We start from the raw sequence: 14,376 nt of genomic DNA, 5'->3' as shown, positions 1-14,376 counted from the left end.
GAGGGGTAAGTCATTCTAGTTGGTATTTGCATCTCCCTAATGACTAGGGATGTTGAGCACCTTTTCATGGGCTTGTTGTGCATTTGTATATTTTCCTTGTAGAAATGTCTACTTAAGTCCTTTGTCCATTTTTTAATTGAGTTGTTTGCTTTTTTGTTGTTGAGCTGGAGGAGTTCTTCATATATTCTAGATATTAATCTCTTATCAGATATATGGTTTGCAAATATTTTCTCCCATTCTGTGGGGTGACTTTTCAGTCTGTTGATTTGATCTAATACAACTTAAGTATATTTTTCTTGTGTTGTGCACACTGCTAGAACTAAAAATTCCTAGCCCAAACAGTCTACACACTAGAACAAAAGCACCAGCAGGGCAAGAACTGTGTCTGTCCTGGTCACCACTATACCCCCTCCCTCCCACAGGGCTTGGTACATCGTAAGTACTCAACAAATATTTCCCGAACAAATAAATTCTAAGCAAGAGACTATTTAGCTTAAAACAGGGACCAGATCATATGAAGGTTTTTCCAAAGAGCGATAATATAAAGAATTATGAGGAGTGAGATTTCCAGCTCACATATTTATTCTCCTGGCGTATTAGTAAAGGTCTAGTCAGACAACAAAAACCATGCCGTAGTTTTAAAGAGAGAAGTCAGTGCAGAGAAGCTCTACCCAGGTGCGAAAGGGCCGCAAAGGCAAGAAGAGACAAGGCTGTGGTGGAGGCAGCCATGCGGCCAGCAGCTTCCCCTCAGGCAGGGAGACCCAGAGAAGACGAGGGACCCCGAAACTCAGCACAGGGACCCAGACGTCAGACGGGGGTCCTGAGGGGCCACAGGGTTGGCTCAGTGAGTGAGGGGAACAGCAAATGGGACCCGGGGGCTGCAGGAGAAGGCGCAGGGCCAGCAGGGACTCACTGGTGCAGAATCAAGGCTCGAGCTAGAGGCAGCAGCTGCACCTCTGGTCAAATTCTGTTACAACAAAACCCCATATGCCGGGAAGATTTCTCAGCCCAAAATCAAAACAATTTTAGAGTCAAGAAAATCCCATTTCAAACATAAAAGTGGACAAACTTGTAGCAGTAGCTTATGGAGTCATGTGTAAGGAGCAGAAGAAAGGTTGCCTGGTCAGGGTGACTTACCATAGGGAGAAAGGAAAGACAAAAATGTACAAAGACTGGGTCTCCCATTCAAAAGAAGAAAAAGAAAAGGATGAATACATAAGAAAGGGATATTTGAGACAGTAAATTAAATTATTCAATGAATATCTAAGGGCCAAGCAAGCAGCTGGGACTAGAACTAGAAAGAGACAAAGCTTGTGACTTCCACACCAATAAAGGAGGGATGGCATTCCTTGGCCTGCAGATGCAACACTCCAATTTCTGCTTCCATTCATGTGGCGTTTTCACTGTGTCTCTTCACATCATCACTTATGAGGATACTAGTCACATTGGCTTAGGAGCCCACCCTACTCCAGTCATTTTAACTTTACTAATTACATCTGAAATAAGCTTATTTTCAAAATAAGGTCACATTTGGGGCCGGCCCGGTGGCGCACTGCTACAGTGCGCCGCTTGGGAGCGCAGCGGCGCTCCCGCAGAGGGTTCGGATCCCACATACAGACCGGTTCCCGCTCACTGGCTGAGCGAGGTGCGGGCACAACACCGAGGGTTGCGATCCCGTTGCCGGTCCCGGTCCGGTACGGGGGTGACACTGAGGGTTGCGATCCGTTGCCGGACACGAAAAAAGACAAAAAGGAAAAAAAAAAAAGGAGGGGAAATGGAGCAAGGAAACAAACCAAATAGCCTTGAAAACAAAACTGAACTCTCTTAGTCCGTTTGTGTTGCTATAACAGAATAACCGAGACCGGGTAATTTGTAAAGAACAGAGGTATATTTGGCTTACTATTCTGGGACAGCTGCATCTGGTGCGGGCCTCAGGCTGCTTCTACTCATGGTAGAAAGCGGCAGGCAGCCGACGAGCAAATCAAATGGCGAGAGAAAGCGAGAGGTGTGTGTGTATGGGGGGGACAGGGTATTTTAAACAACCAGCACTCACAGAACTAATAGAGGGAGAACTCACTCACTACCCCACCCCAGGGCAAGCACTAATCCATTTATGAGGGATCTGCCCCACGACCCAAACTGCTCCCAACATTGCCACATTGGGGATCAGATTTCCATGAGTTTTGGGGGTACAACACATCCAAACTCTATCATGAACTAAAAATGAAGCCAAGAAAGCAGGGAGGGAAAGCCTAGGAAAAACCAGGTTTACAGGAAGTAGAGACCAATACGTTGGAACCAAGAGTCAATATGCCAGTCATCCTAATGTATAAATGGACTAAATTTGCCAATTTATTTTGATCTTATTCTTAAACTGTCAAGAAAATCTCAAATTGGATTAGGAAAAAATCCAACTATCTACCACTTATAGTAATAATCCTAAAACACGGAGAAATGGAAAAGTTTAAATAAAAGGACAGAAAGGACTGACTCAGAGAAAGCTGGTTTAACTATATTAATAACAGACAAAACAGACTTTATCCATAGTAAGAATTTTTTAAATTAAAGATGTAATAAAATAGAAGAAGAAAGGAAGGAAGAAAAGAAAAAGAGGGAGACAAACTCTATTATTAATTTTATAATTTTATGAGACTAGAGGACTCTTGATACCAAAACCAGACAGAGACAATGAGAGAAGGGAAAATTATAAGACAGTCTCACACATAAACACAGACTCTAAAATTCTACAAAAATATTAGCAAATCACGCCCATCAATGTGTAAAAAGATAATCACGGTAAGTGAGGTTTACCTGGGGAACCCAAGCACAGCCAACACACAGAGCTCTGTCACTGTAACTTGCCAGGTTAGCATCAAAAAGAAGAAACCCACATGATCTTCTCAATGGATGTAAAATGACCAAAAAAGAAAAGCTAAAATTTAACACCTATTCATGATAAGAAATTAACAAATAGGAATAAAAAGGAAACTTCTTAGCCTTAACAGGGCAGCTCCATATAAAAAGCAACAAATAATTATACTTCTGTACATCTCAAGGGCTAGCATTTATAATTTTTAAAAGGTACCATTTATAATAGCAACAAAATTACACAAGGAATAAATCTAACTAAATAATTAATCTAATTAAAGATGTTTATGAAGGGAACTATAAAATTTTACTGAAAGAAAATAAAACCTAAACACATAGAAAAAGATAACCATCATCACGAATAGGAAATCTCAATATTCTAAAGAGGTCAATTCTCCCAAATCCACTGGCAGATGGAAATGAAACTGCCATAAAAATATCAACAGCATTTTGGGGAATTTATAAACTGATTGTAAAATCTTAGGAACTCTGGTTAATCAAAAGACACCAGCCCCGGACAGGGAAGGGACACATGCCATACCAATAATCAGCAAAGAGATAATAGCCAGTATATGCTTCCTACAAATCCATGAGAAAAAGATCATCCAAAAGAAACAGGGTGAAAAGCAAGCACTGCAACAAATCTCTATAATCAAGGGAATGCAAATTAAAACCGCAGTGAGATACCATTTTCAGCTACAAGGCTGGCAAAACAGCAACGCTGACGATCACACCAGGAGACGTCTACAAGAACATCCACAGTAGCAATCCTGGTAGTTTGGCCGTGCGCGTGTGTGTGTGTGGGGGGGGGGGGGGGGGGGGGTAGTGGTGTATCCACACACAGAACATGCATGGAGTTAGAATGAGTGAGCTGCAGCTATAGATGCACCGTGTGTGTGTGTGTGTGTGTGTGTGTACGTGTGTGTGTACACGTGTGCGTATGGGTAGTGGTGTGTCCACACACACAACATGCATGTTGTGAGAATGAGTGAGCTGCAGCCACAGATGCACCATGGACGAATCTTTGAGGCCATACTGAATGTCACCAGCCTCTTTTATTTTTTGGCGGCTGGCCGGCGGGGTCCCAGCCCTGGCCTTTGGTGCGGGCGCCATCGAGCCCCCCTCCTGCAGCCGGCCACGCCATTGCTGGGGCTCCAACTCTTGGCCCAGGAGCCCCGGAGCCCTCCAGCCGCTCCCGCACTGCCCCCGGCTCACGCCCTCCCACAGGCCCGCAGCGCTCGGCCAGGGACCACGTGTGCACAGGCCGGGGATCAGCGCTGCCTTGTCCCACAGGACGCCATAGTGGCGGTCTTTCCAGAACTCTCCAGACACCTTTTTACAATCTATTTCGAAACTTTTTCTCATTGTCCTGGAAAAACCGCACAGAAGTCTGTTTCTTGAACCCAAGACTCCTGGCTTAATATCTGATGAGCATGGAATCAGCTGCACCAGATAAATACAGCTTGTGGTTTCCAATGCTATGTCTCATTTACTTCGTCTTTATTAGAAGAATTAAAAGAAAAAATAATTTTAAGTTTTTTCTCCAAAGGAATTTCTTTAGTATGTAAAATGTTCACATTTTCATCATAAAAAATTGAAACAACACCAAGATACCTTCCTGGACCCTTCCCGGTTTTCCCTTACTGCTCCTGAGGCAACTGCTGCTATCAGTTTGGACTGTTTCCTTTGTATTTTTCTCTGTATTTACATATAAACATACGTACACTTTTAAATGTATAGGTTCAAGGGGTGTTGAAATTTTTTACACAAAAACGGGATCATATTAAACAAGTGCATTGTGACCTGCTTTTTCACCTAATATGCGTTGGGGAACTTTCTGCATCAGCCACACATTGATGCACCTCACGCGGCAGATTGCCCACTGATCCTGCAAGTGCCACTCTCCCATCTTACACAGTAACACAAACTCCCACCAGACACCTGGCTGCCCAGCTAAAGCCTGCATCCCCAGTCTCCCCTGCACCAGGTGCAGCCATGTGACTAAGTCTGTCCAAAGGGACGCGGGCAGAAATGACGTCTGCCACTGATGGATGTGACTACACCTCCCTTTTCTGGTTCCTGCTGGTTGCAGTGGGGAAGTGAGCAAGGGCAGCTGTCTTAAAGTTCAGGACGGAAGCCCCACATGGGGGTTGGTGACAACACACAGAAGGCAAAACAGAAGGTTCCTGATGAGGCAGAACCTCCATACTAGCCCTGGATGGCCTGCCCCAGCTGTCATGGGAGGGAGAACTATGCCTCCACCTTGCTTAGACCACTATTTTAAGTTTTGCTGTCACAATATTGAAACTAGTATTACTTTTAAATGAGTACATGTATTCGATAGTATGGAAATACCACGTTTCTATTTACTCCATTGTCAATAAGCATTTTTTATTCATTAAGTGCCTACCGACCATCAGGCGCTGTTCTATGATTGCAAACAATGCTGCAGTAAATATCCTGGATCATAACTCTGCCTCCCTAGGACAGATGTCTAAAGCAGAACTGCTGAGCAGAAGGAGGGAGGGAAGGAGCAGTGGCCTTCACTCCATCCCCTCCCTCTACCTGGGGCTTCCATGGAGAAGAAAGGCATCCCAACCAAACCTCCTTGTGAACTTGCTAATGAAAGACCTCCTGGCAAACACAATCGTGGTTATTTGCTAGTGGGAGAATCTATGGAATACTTTCAGCAGGATACACCTGGTGTTTCTGTGATTGCTCATTATAAATAAACTTGGAACCCTAGGAGTTATGGGTTATATGGCTCTCTGAAAAGTGTCACCTTAAATATACAGCTCTCAGAGTATAAAATGAGATGTTTTGTGGTCATCGGCTCCCTTCCATGTGAGTGATGTGAGCACATACGTAGCTCAGAGACCTCCCATGTGAAATGTGGGCCAAAGCACATCCTCAGGGAGCAACAGAGAACCAGGCAGTGGCACTGGCAGACGACTTCTCCCTGCTTCTCTCGTGCCTCCCAATTACATATATCCGGAAAATTGTTAGGAAACTTGATATTCAATAACATCTGTGATTCTTAGGAGTTTGATCTAACAATCTTATGTGTTCTCTTAAATTAAAAAAAAAAAAGGCAAAGGAACTCATTCTCTCACTCTCTACATGATTAAATGTGATAGACTAAAATTTTACATTCGTGGATTCAGTCATACAAAGAATTTAACTTTAAAATGTACCCTTATTTTATATAACCCAATTTGATTTTCTAACTGTATGGGTAAAACAAAACACAACTGTTTTTTTCTGTTGTCTTATTCAACAACAAAAAACACAGAAGACTGACTTCTGACTTCTGTAACCAAATGTGTGGGGATTTCTCCACGCTAGCAAGCAAGCCAGCAGTTCCACAGTGGACACCAGCTGGGTGTCCTCCAATTCCATTCCGACACTGTGGACCTCGATAGCATCAAATCCAACAGGGTGAGGGCTTAGTCCCCTAGACTGCCCCCCGCCTTTCAGAGGCCAGTTGTAAGTCAAGTCTCTGGAACTTCTGACCCACCAGCTATAAATCAGGGCTCCCACGAACCCTTTTCTGGGTTTGATTGGTTTGCTATAGCGGCTCACACAACTCAGGGAAACACATACATATGTTTACGAGTTTATTATAAAGGATATTACAGAGGATACAGATAAAGGGATGCAGAGTGCAAGGCATAGGGGAACGGTGCAGAGCTTCCAGGCCTCCCCAGGTGCACCACCCTCCAGGAACCTCCATGTGTTCAGCTATCCGGAAGCTCCCTAAACCCTGTGCTCTTGGTTTTTATGGAAGCTTCATTACGTAGGCATGAGTGAAGCATGGACAACTGTGTATAGATGTGGTTGGACAAAAAGGGTCTGATCTAACACTAACAAACTAGATGGGGAAACCCAGCAAGGCCTGTCTGTTCAGGTTCTTCTCAGCCAAGTTCTTTGCCAGTTCATAATAAGGATAACCCAGGTCCCAATAAGCTCCTCTCATTTACATCTAATTTCAGCAGGGCCGCCTGAGGACATGGAGGCCCAACCCCCACACCAGTGTGCAGAAGATGCTGGATGGGGAGTCAAGAGAGGTCATTCTTCAGCTCTGAGGTTTGATGCCTGCCCTGCTGGGTTTTGAGCTTCTTTGGGACCGGTTACCCCTTTCTTTTGGCATATTTCTCCACCGGGGCCTTCACACAGGTTAACTCGGAGACAGTGGCATGCTGGCTGGGCTGGTAGAAGCTGTCAGGACCACCTGCAATGGAGGAAATGACAAGACACACCATCGCTGGGGAAGTGACATTCTGTGTCCAGACTCCAGCTTGCACAGCCAAGTTGGAAAAGGCAACGGCCAAAGAACTCACCACTGAACTGGCTTAAATGTACACTGTTGAGTTTCCTGTACTTAAAAATAATAAAAATTCTCCTTAAAAAAAGAAAAAAGAAATGGGCATTCTCACACACACACTACTGATAGAAATATAAATTGGAAAACCTCTTTGATGGGCAATTTGGCAAAATTAAAAATGCACTTATGCTTTTAAAAACAGCCATTCCACATCTAGAATTTACCCCAAAGATATACTCACATATACACAAAGATATTAACTTTAAGATTTTTACTGCAGCAGTTTATAATGAAGTCTGGAAACAACCTGAAGCGCCCATCGAGTGGCGACAGATTAAATGAAAGGTGGCACAGATATGCAGAGTAACACGATGTGCCACCTAACGAATGAGGCAGAGCTGTGTGAACGGATGCACAGCCGCGTGCATGAGGAGGTGTCCTAGGAGACAGCAGGGAAGAGGGAAGAGGATGTGGGAGGTCGCCTGTCATGGCAAGTCCGCGGAGGAGACTGGGAGCCGTGGCTGCAGTGAGCTCAGGTATCAGGGGGAGGAGAGGCGGACACAGCACGCTCGGTTCACGCTTCCACGCGGTTTGTTTCTCTCATTTCTCAGAATCATACTCAACTTTAGGTATTTTTGCTGCACATAAGCAATAGAGAGCCAGGTGATGAGCCCGTGTGCACACCCACCCACAGGAACACAGGAGCGTAGGAACTGACCGAGTCTGCCTCCAGCCCGGCCCTGAGGACAGATGTAATTCTTTGGTATTCAAGTGCGCCCCATAATCTGTTCTCCCACTCTCCTGTTAATGGGTCTTACTTTTAGAAAGAAATGGTTTGGAGCCGACTCCCTCCTGGATGTCCATCCATCCGTCTGTGACCCGCAAGAGGCCCTCCGTGGCAGCGGTGTCACACGCTGCGGCCTCAGGACACCTGCACGCCCTTAAAAACCACTGAGCACCCTCAGAGCTTTTGTCTTTCTGGGTTTCATCTGTTGATATTTTCCACAGAAATCAAACTGAGAAATTTTTAGATATTTATTCATTCATTTCCAGACAACAACAATAAACCCTTTATAAGTTATCATAAATAACATTTTCATTTTAAAGTTTTCCAAAATCCACTATATGGAAAGTTTAAAAATTTGGATTTTGCTACTTAACCAGATATTTTAATTAATATTATTCTTAGAATATCTGTTTTTAAAGAAGCAGAATTAAATAGCCTGACCTCAAATTAAATATTTTTGATGATACAGACAGCATTTCAAGATCATAGACTTTCTCTCTCTCACGTCAATCCCTTTTGTTAGTCATAGACTTTAAAATTTATTTCCACTAGTATCAACTTCTGCTGGTTACAGACATTAAGCGAGAAGAAAAGGCAAAGTAAACAAAATGGAAAAGCATCTATTTGTGAACATTATTTAATTCATTTCAAGAAGTTCATGCACTTGGCTAAGTCAGAGAGGACTGAGCTCCCATCTCCTCATTCCTCCTCAAAGGAACAAGAACACTGAGGAGGATGAGTCGATTCAAGAACATTACTGGGTCCGTGTACGGGGAGTTAGACCTTCTGACATCAGCAGGTAGAGGTCAAAATGCTAAGCGGAGGGGCAGGTCCATTTCTGCACCCTCCCGCTGGGGAGTTATAATAAAGAGGCCTAGGCAGAGAGGCGCCCCCCTGAGCAGGGAGGAGTGGGAAAAATGGGCTTCCATGGGAGCAGCTGGTACAGGAAGTCAAAATGCACATTGAGCTTAGGGGGCGGGGGACTGAGGAGGCAGGACAAAAGCACTGGCAAAGGAGAGTAATGAAGAGATGCATCTAGTGACGGCTGGGACACAGAACCGATAGGACTTAGAGACCAACCCGTAACTAATGCAGCAATGTATTTCTTCTAGTGTTGGCCTTTTTGCATACAGAATTAAGAAAGCTCTCTGCCTCCTGGCCGATGCTGGCTGACCGGCCTGAGCTGTGCACAGTAAGGCATTTAGGCCACTGCTGCCACTGAGAAGAATTTAGTGACATGAGACTCAACCACTCCTCTCTCTGCAGCCCCTACTGTCTCCTCTTCCTCTCCCCGTCTCCAGGCACTTCCCGCGTTCCCCTGGCCTCTCCTCTGCTTTTCCTGACAAGCCTCTGGCCCCACACAAGCCAGCGCCCGGGTGATGGTCCCAATTGCTGTGGGACAGTCACTGCCGCCTGCTCAGCCAGCAAACCTGCCAGCAGGGACATCGGGACCCACCTCTTCATCTACCTCATGACCACTGCATGCTTGTGCCACTCCAGTTGGGGGGAGTGTGGGATAAGAATGAACTAATAACACAGAGAAACCCATTCAGCAAAGTAAAGGCAGCAGATAAACTTCGAGAGATTACAGCAGGAACTCAATGAAACACAAGTTGTTTCTATTCACTTCTGGAAAAACAGGTAGCCCCTCACATGACAACAGTGACCATGAGTCACATACGGGAGTCTCCCTGCAGGAGGTCTGTCTTTGTCTCAGCACTGACTTCCCATGGACTGTGGGCAAGTCACTTAAGACGCATAACCTTAGTTTCTTTGTCAGTAAAATGAAAATAAAGCCACCAGGCCTGATGATCTCACAGAATTGCTATCAAGGTAATAAAGCACTTTGTAACATGGCGAACATGGAACTATTATTTTCTAACGCTAGAGACATATCAACTCTACAAAAGTATTCCGTTCTTCTGTTTCGTTCCAGTGTATACAGTAACAGCCAATACCCTCATTTTCAATACATTTTTGATCAAAGTGAGAGACCATTAAAAAGAAGGCCAAGGTTTGGGTCACGATCCTGCTAAGCCTTTCTCAAGTCACTAACCCCTCGAGGATCAGTCACTGCACTTGTAAAATTATCTGTCTCCTGGGTATCCTGAGGTTCACAACTACCACTGTTAATCATCTAAAATAGCACAATGCTCTGCAGTGTGTAAATCATGTTCAACTTCAGTGAGAATGTATGTCAAAGTGCACTGTAATCTACAAAGACACACACACATACTATTTATTTCTATCAGTGAAATAGATCACTTATGCAACAGCAACAGATAAACACATTTCTGAATATGTATTCAAAGAGCTGATGAATTTCCCAATTTCAAATAACATTTTAGCCACTTTTCAGGGCCCTTCACCTCCGTGCCCCACCCAACAAGGACAGCCCACACCGTGGCCAGCTTGCTGTGTCCTGACCACACAACAGGGGGCTCTGCAGGAACAGAGGCGATACCACCAGGAGGGCAGGAGGGGTACTGCCCCAAGAATCCAGCCCCGGGTTCAGAACCGCCTTAGAAGACAAGACGGGGCGGGTGGCCACACCACTGCAGACCTCCCACTAGACGACCTGGTTAAGAATTAGGTTGAAAACCCACACAATTACAACCACGCAAAAAAAAAAATCTATGCTTAGAGACAACCAAATGTTGCCCGTGGTCACTTGGGGAGGAAAATTATGGAAGATCTGTCCTTTTCCCCATCTTTAAATTTTCTTTAATGTATTTCATGATGAAACAACACTAAGAATTGGGTAGGGGGTCCTGAGTGAAAACACCCATCCAGCACTCAGCCCTGCCCCGCAGCTTCTGCTCCATCCCTGACCCTGCCCTGACCAGCCGGTAGCCTTTGGAGGGTTTTCTCAGGATATTTTCAGCCATCGGGAATGAAAATGTGACCAAACACAGAAAAGGTATTCTAAAATCATAAACATCCTCTGAGAAGTTTCTATGAAACAAATGGAGCTAAGTGGCCAAGCTCCCCTCGCCAGTCACCAACACACACTACTCTGAACAGAGGCTCGCCTGGCCTCAAAGCCCCGTTACCTTCTGCTAAACCAAGTCCCTGTCAAGGGCTCCCTGGTTTTCTCATTCTTTCTCTCATTCTCCAAACTTAGCTCCTATGGGAAGGCACAGCCCCAAAGTGACGCTTCTGGGTCTGGGTCCCGGGGTGTGTGCTCAGTGGGGTCCACCATCAGCAGGCAGGCAAGGAGCCTGAGCCACTGGGCCCAGCTTGGACTTCAGCTGCATTTTCTCCCAGCAGGACTTTGTCCCTGAAGGAAGCGGCACAAGGATTTACGCTGTGGGCAAGCCCCCTTTCCTGAAGTGACCCAGTTCTCTGCACTTCAAGAATTTTCTCACCTCAAAAAGGACGTGTTGTCTCAGACACTGAGACAAAGACTGTGGGGTCAGAAACAAAATGGGCTTTGAAGGAGGAGGCCCTACTGCTGCAGTTGGGAGGAGTGGGCAGAGGGTAGAAGGCCTGACCTGGGCCATGAGAAGTCAACTGCCTTCTCATCACCACCTGTCCTGCCCAGACATTCTGCCCACACCAGCCAAGACAACTGCCAGAGCCAGGGCCAGCCCCGGGGCCAGCAGGGGGTGGGGGTGAGGCTTCCGGGCAAGACAGAGTCTGTGGCACAGAAGCAAAGCAGACAGAGGCCACAAGGTCAGCCAGAGGAAACTAGGACTGCAAATTTTGCAATTACCATGTCATTCCATCAGTAACTGGCTAAGGTATAAAGTCAGTGTATTTGTACTGCACTATTCCTAACAGCTTACCTTTTTGTCTTCTTTAGTCTTTCTAACATTTCGATGGGGACCAAAAACATTTTGCATTCCAAAAGCCTTCCTGGACCAGTCCCTTTTCTGGGTGCTCAGTGGGGGCTGCGCGAAGCTGCCCTCGACCCTGTAGCGGTCGGCAGGAATCTTGCTCATGGGAGGGGGCAGCGTGCCACAGTTGACGCTGGACCACCCATCGGTGGAATCTGTGTATGACTCCTGGTCGCTGGCGTGTCCGCACTGCCACTCCTGGAGCACGTGAACTGGGAGCCATCGCTGGTTGAAACCACAGCCCGCAGTGCCCCTCTTTGAAGGAGGGACTGAACTCCGCAAGGCAGCCGGAGCAACCTCCACCTGAGAGGCTGGTCCTAAGTGCTTGTTTATGTCACGGAACCTGTCAGTCTGGGGAGTGGCCTCCAATGGGGAGCTCCCCTCAGGGTCAGAGCAGAAGGCCCCGTTCCAGGGGGCGCCCCAGGGCTGTTGGCCCCTCCCGCCTGCACCCTCCCACCCAGTGCTGCTGCTGGGGCAGTGCCTGCTTGAGCTCCCACCCAGGTCGACCACGAGGACCCGGTTGCTCTTCTCCTCCTGGTTGAAATTTCCAATGCCACTATCACTGTTGCTGCTGGTGCTGTTGTTCTGGTGGACATCAGCATCCCCATCCAGAAAGGCACGGGCCCGCACCCCCTCAATCAGCTCGCCCATGTCTCGGTACAGGACCGAGATGAACTGAAGGACAGGGAGAGAGGATGCAGGGAATTCTAAACAGCCATTGGTGTCAGGATCGGCCGTGCACTCAAACCCAAATCGCCGAGCGATGCCCTGGTGGATCTTGTGGCTAAATAAGTCTGGATCCACCATAAACACGTGGCAGGAAGTCCGCAAGGCACCTTCCTCCTCCTGCACTACGCTCCCGTCGTCATTTGTCTGCATGGTCACCAGCCCAAAAAAGCGCCTGTCATCTGGGCACATAGCACTGAAGGCCAGCTTCTCGGCGGGGTACTCGGCCACAACGCCAGCTTTGTCAGCACACAGCTGCACCCGATCATGCGCGATCTTCATCGTCACCAGCGAATGGATCTTCTGTTCCGCCCGCAGGCGCCGCATGCAGCCGCGGATCGCTTGCAAACTGTCACACTCCAGGCTGCAGCTTGTGGAAGGAAGCTCAATAGAGCCCAAATAGCCCACAACCATGGCAACGTTTAAAATACTTGCATCCAACCCAAAATCCTCATGATTTTCTAGCCCAATACTGAAAACCGAATCATCATGAATAACTTTTGATATTTCCTTCTTAGAAACCACATTGGGATTTGGATCATTTATACTTTCATGTCCAACCTCAAATTGAGCAGCAGCTGACTCTGAAAGGGATCTCTGTTTCAATTTCAAGGGCTCTGAACTGCTTGTGCAAAGGCTAGGATTTTCAAAAATCATATTAAAAATTCCGCCAGACTGCATTTCCTCCACAACTCTCTCTGCTCTATTTATACCTAAAGCTTTGGAATCAAGTTTGGGCTTCAGCCAGCCTTTTCCTTCATACAATCCACCTTCTTCGTCACTGGAGCAGGACTCTAAGTGGCCGATGCCTTCCCCGATCACCATGTGCAGGACACCAGAGCATTTCCCGATTAATTTCACTACGTCTTCATGGGAAGCTTTCTTCACGTTGATTTCATTGACAGCAAATATCTGGTCTCCAGCACGGAGGCCAACAAAATCTGCAGGGCTCCCTCGCATGACGCAGCTCAGCACACATGGCGCCTGTCCGGTCAAAGTGAATCCATAGCCGGCTCGCCCGCGGGCCACCTCCACGCTCCGCAGGCGAGGGGGTGCTGGCCCATGAAGCGGCCGCCGCCCTGGCTCCCCCACTCTATACATTCTGCTGTGCTTCCAAGACCACGCACATATTTCCTTATTCCAGTGGATCCATATTTCAGGGAATACTTGATGCTACATGTTTTTTCTTAAAATAATGCCCTAAGGAAGAAAAATAAATAGCTCGTTACTAAAGATCCACATTTCTACTGTTTACTGGTAAGATTTAAACACCAAAAGATAATTCATAACAAAAAACCATCACAGAAAAAGAGTCTCTACTTACCACATAAATGTCAAAGTAAAGGAGAAGTAGAGTCTATATACGATAAATCTTAAAGTCAGGCTAAGAAACATCTTCTCAAAGTAGAAGACGTGTTGTGGGTTTGCTGTCTTGTTACAACACCGATTCCTATCAGACTAATCCACCTTGGAATTGACAATATGGACTCTAGCAACAGTGGCTTCCTGACACTGTTTCAACACTCTGTTCCGATGAAAAGAGACCTTTACTACTCAAATTATGGTCCACGGATTGGCAGCCTGTCAGAAATGTGGATCTCAGGCTCCACCGCAGGCCAAGTGCATCCACATCTGCATTTAACAGGATGTGCAGAGTCTGAGTGTGAAAAGCAGGGCCTGCTACAGCCTTCAGGTCCAAAGGCACCTGCAGATGACCTAGTCTAACCCCCCACCAGTCCCTGCTACAGAAAGTTCTCTTTAAGGAGAGGGGTCACCTTACCCTCTCGCAGCTCATTTATGTTGAACAAAGTACTGTGTGGGGAAACACATAG

General features: G+C 46.5%; 1 protein-coding gene across 1 annotated transcript in view; it reads right to left on the bottom strand.

The window, feature by feature from the left end:
* Positions 1-13,746, bottom strand: part of RGS12 (regulator of G-protein signaling 12) — a 97,784-nt gene extending 84,038 nt beyond the window's left edge. Inside the window, exon 1 of the mRNA XM_008567757.1 lies at positions 11,768-13,746. Coding sequence (XP_008565979.1) covers positions 11,768-13,645 — 1,878 coding nt within the window. The 5' untranslated portion in view covers positions 13,646-13,746. The remainder of the gene's footprint in view (positions 1-11,767) is intronic.
* Between the last annotated feature and the right edge of the window lie 630 nt (positions 13,747-14,376).

This window comes from Galeopterus variegatus, unplaced genomic scaffold, assembly GCF_000696425.1.
Source record: "Galeopterus variegatus unplaced genomic scaffold, G_variegatus-3.0.2 Scaffold3, whole genome shotgun sequence".
NCBI classification, from domain to species: Eukaryota; Metazoa; Chordata; class Mammalia; order Dermoptera; family Cynocephalidae; genus Galeopterus; species Galeopterus variegatus.
This window is presented reverse-complemented; position numbering and strand designations above follow the sequence as displayed.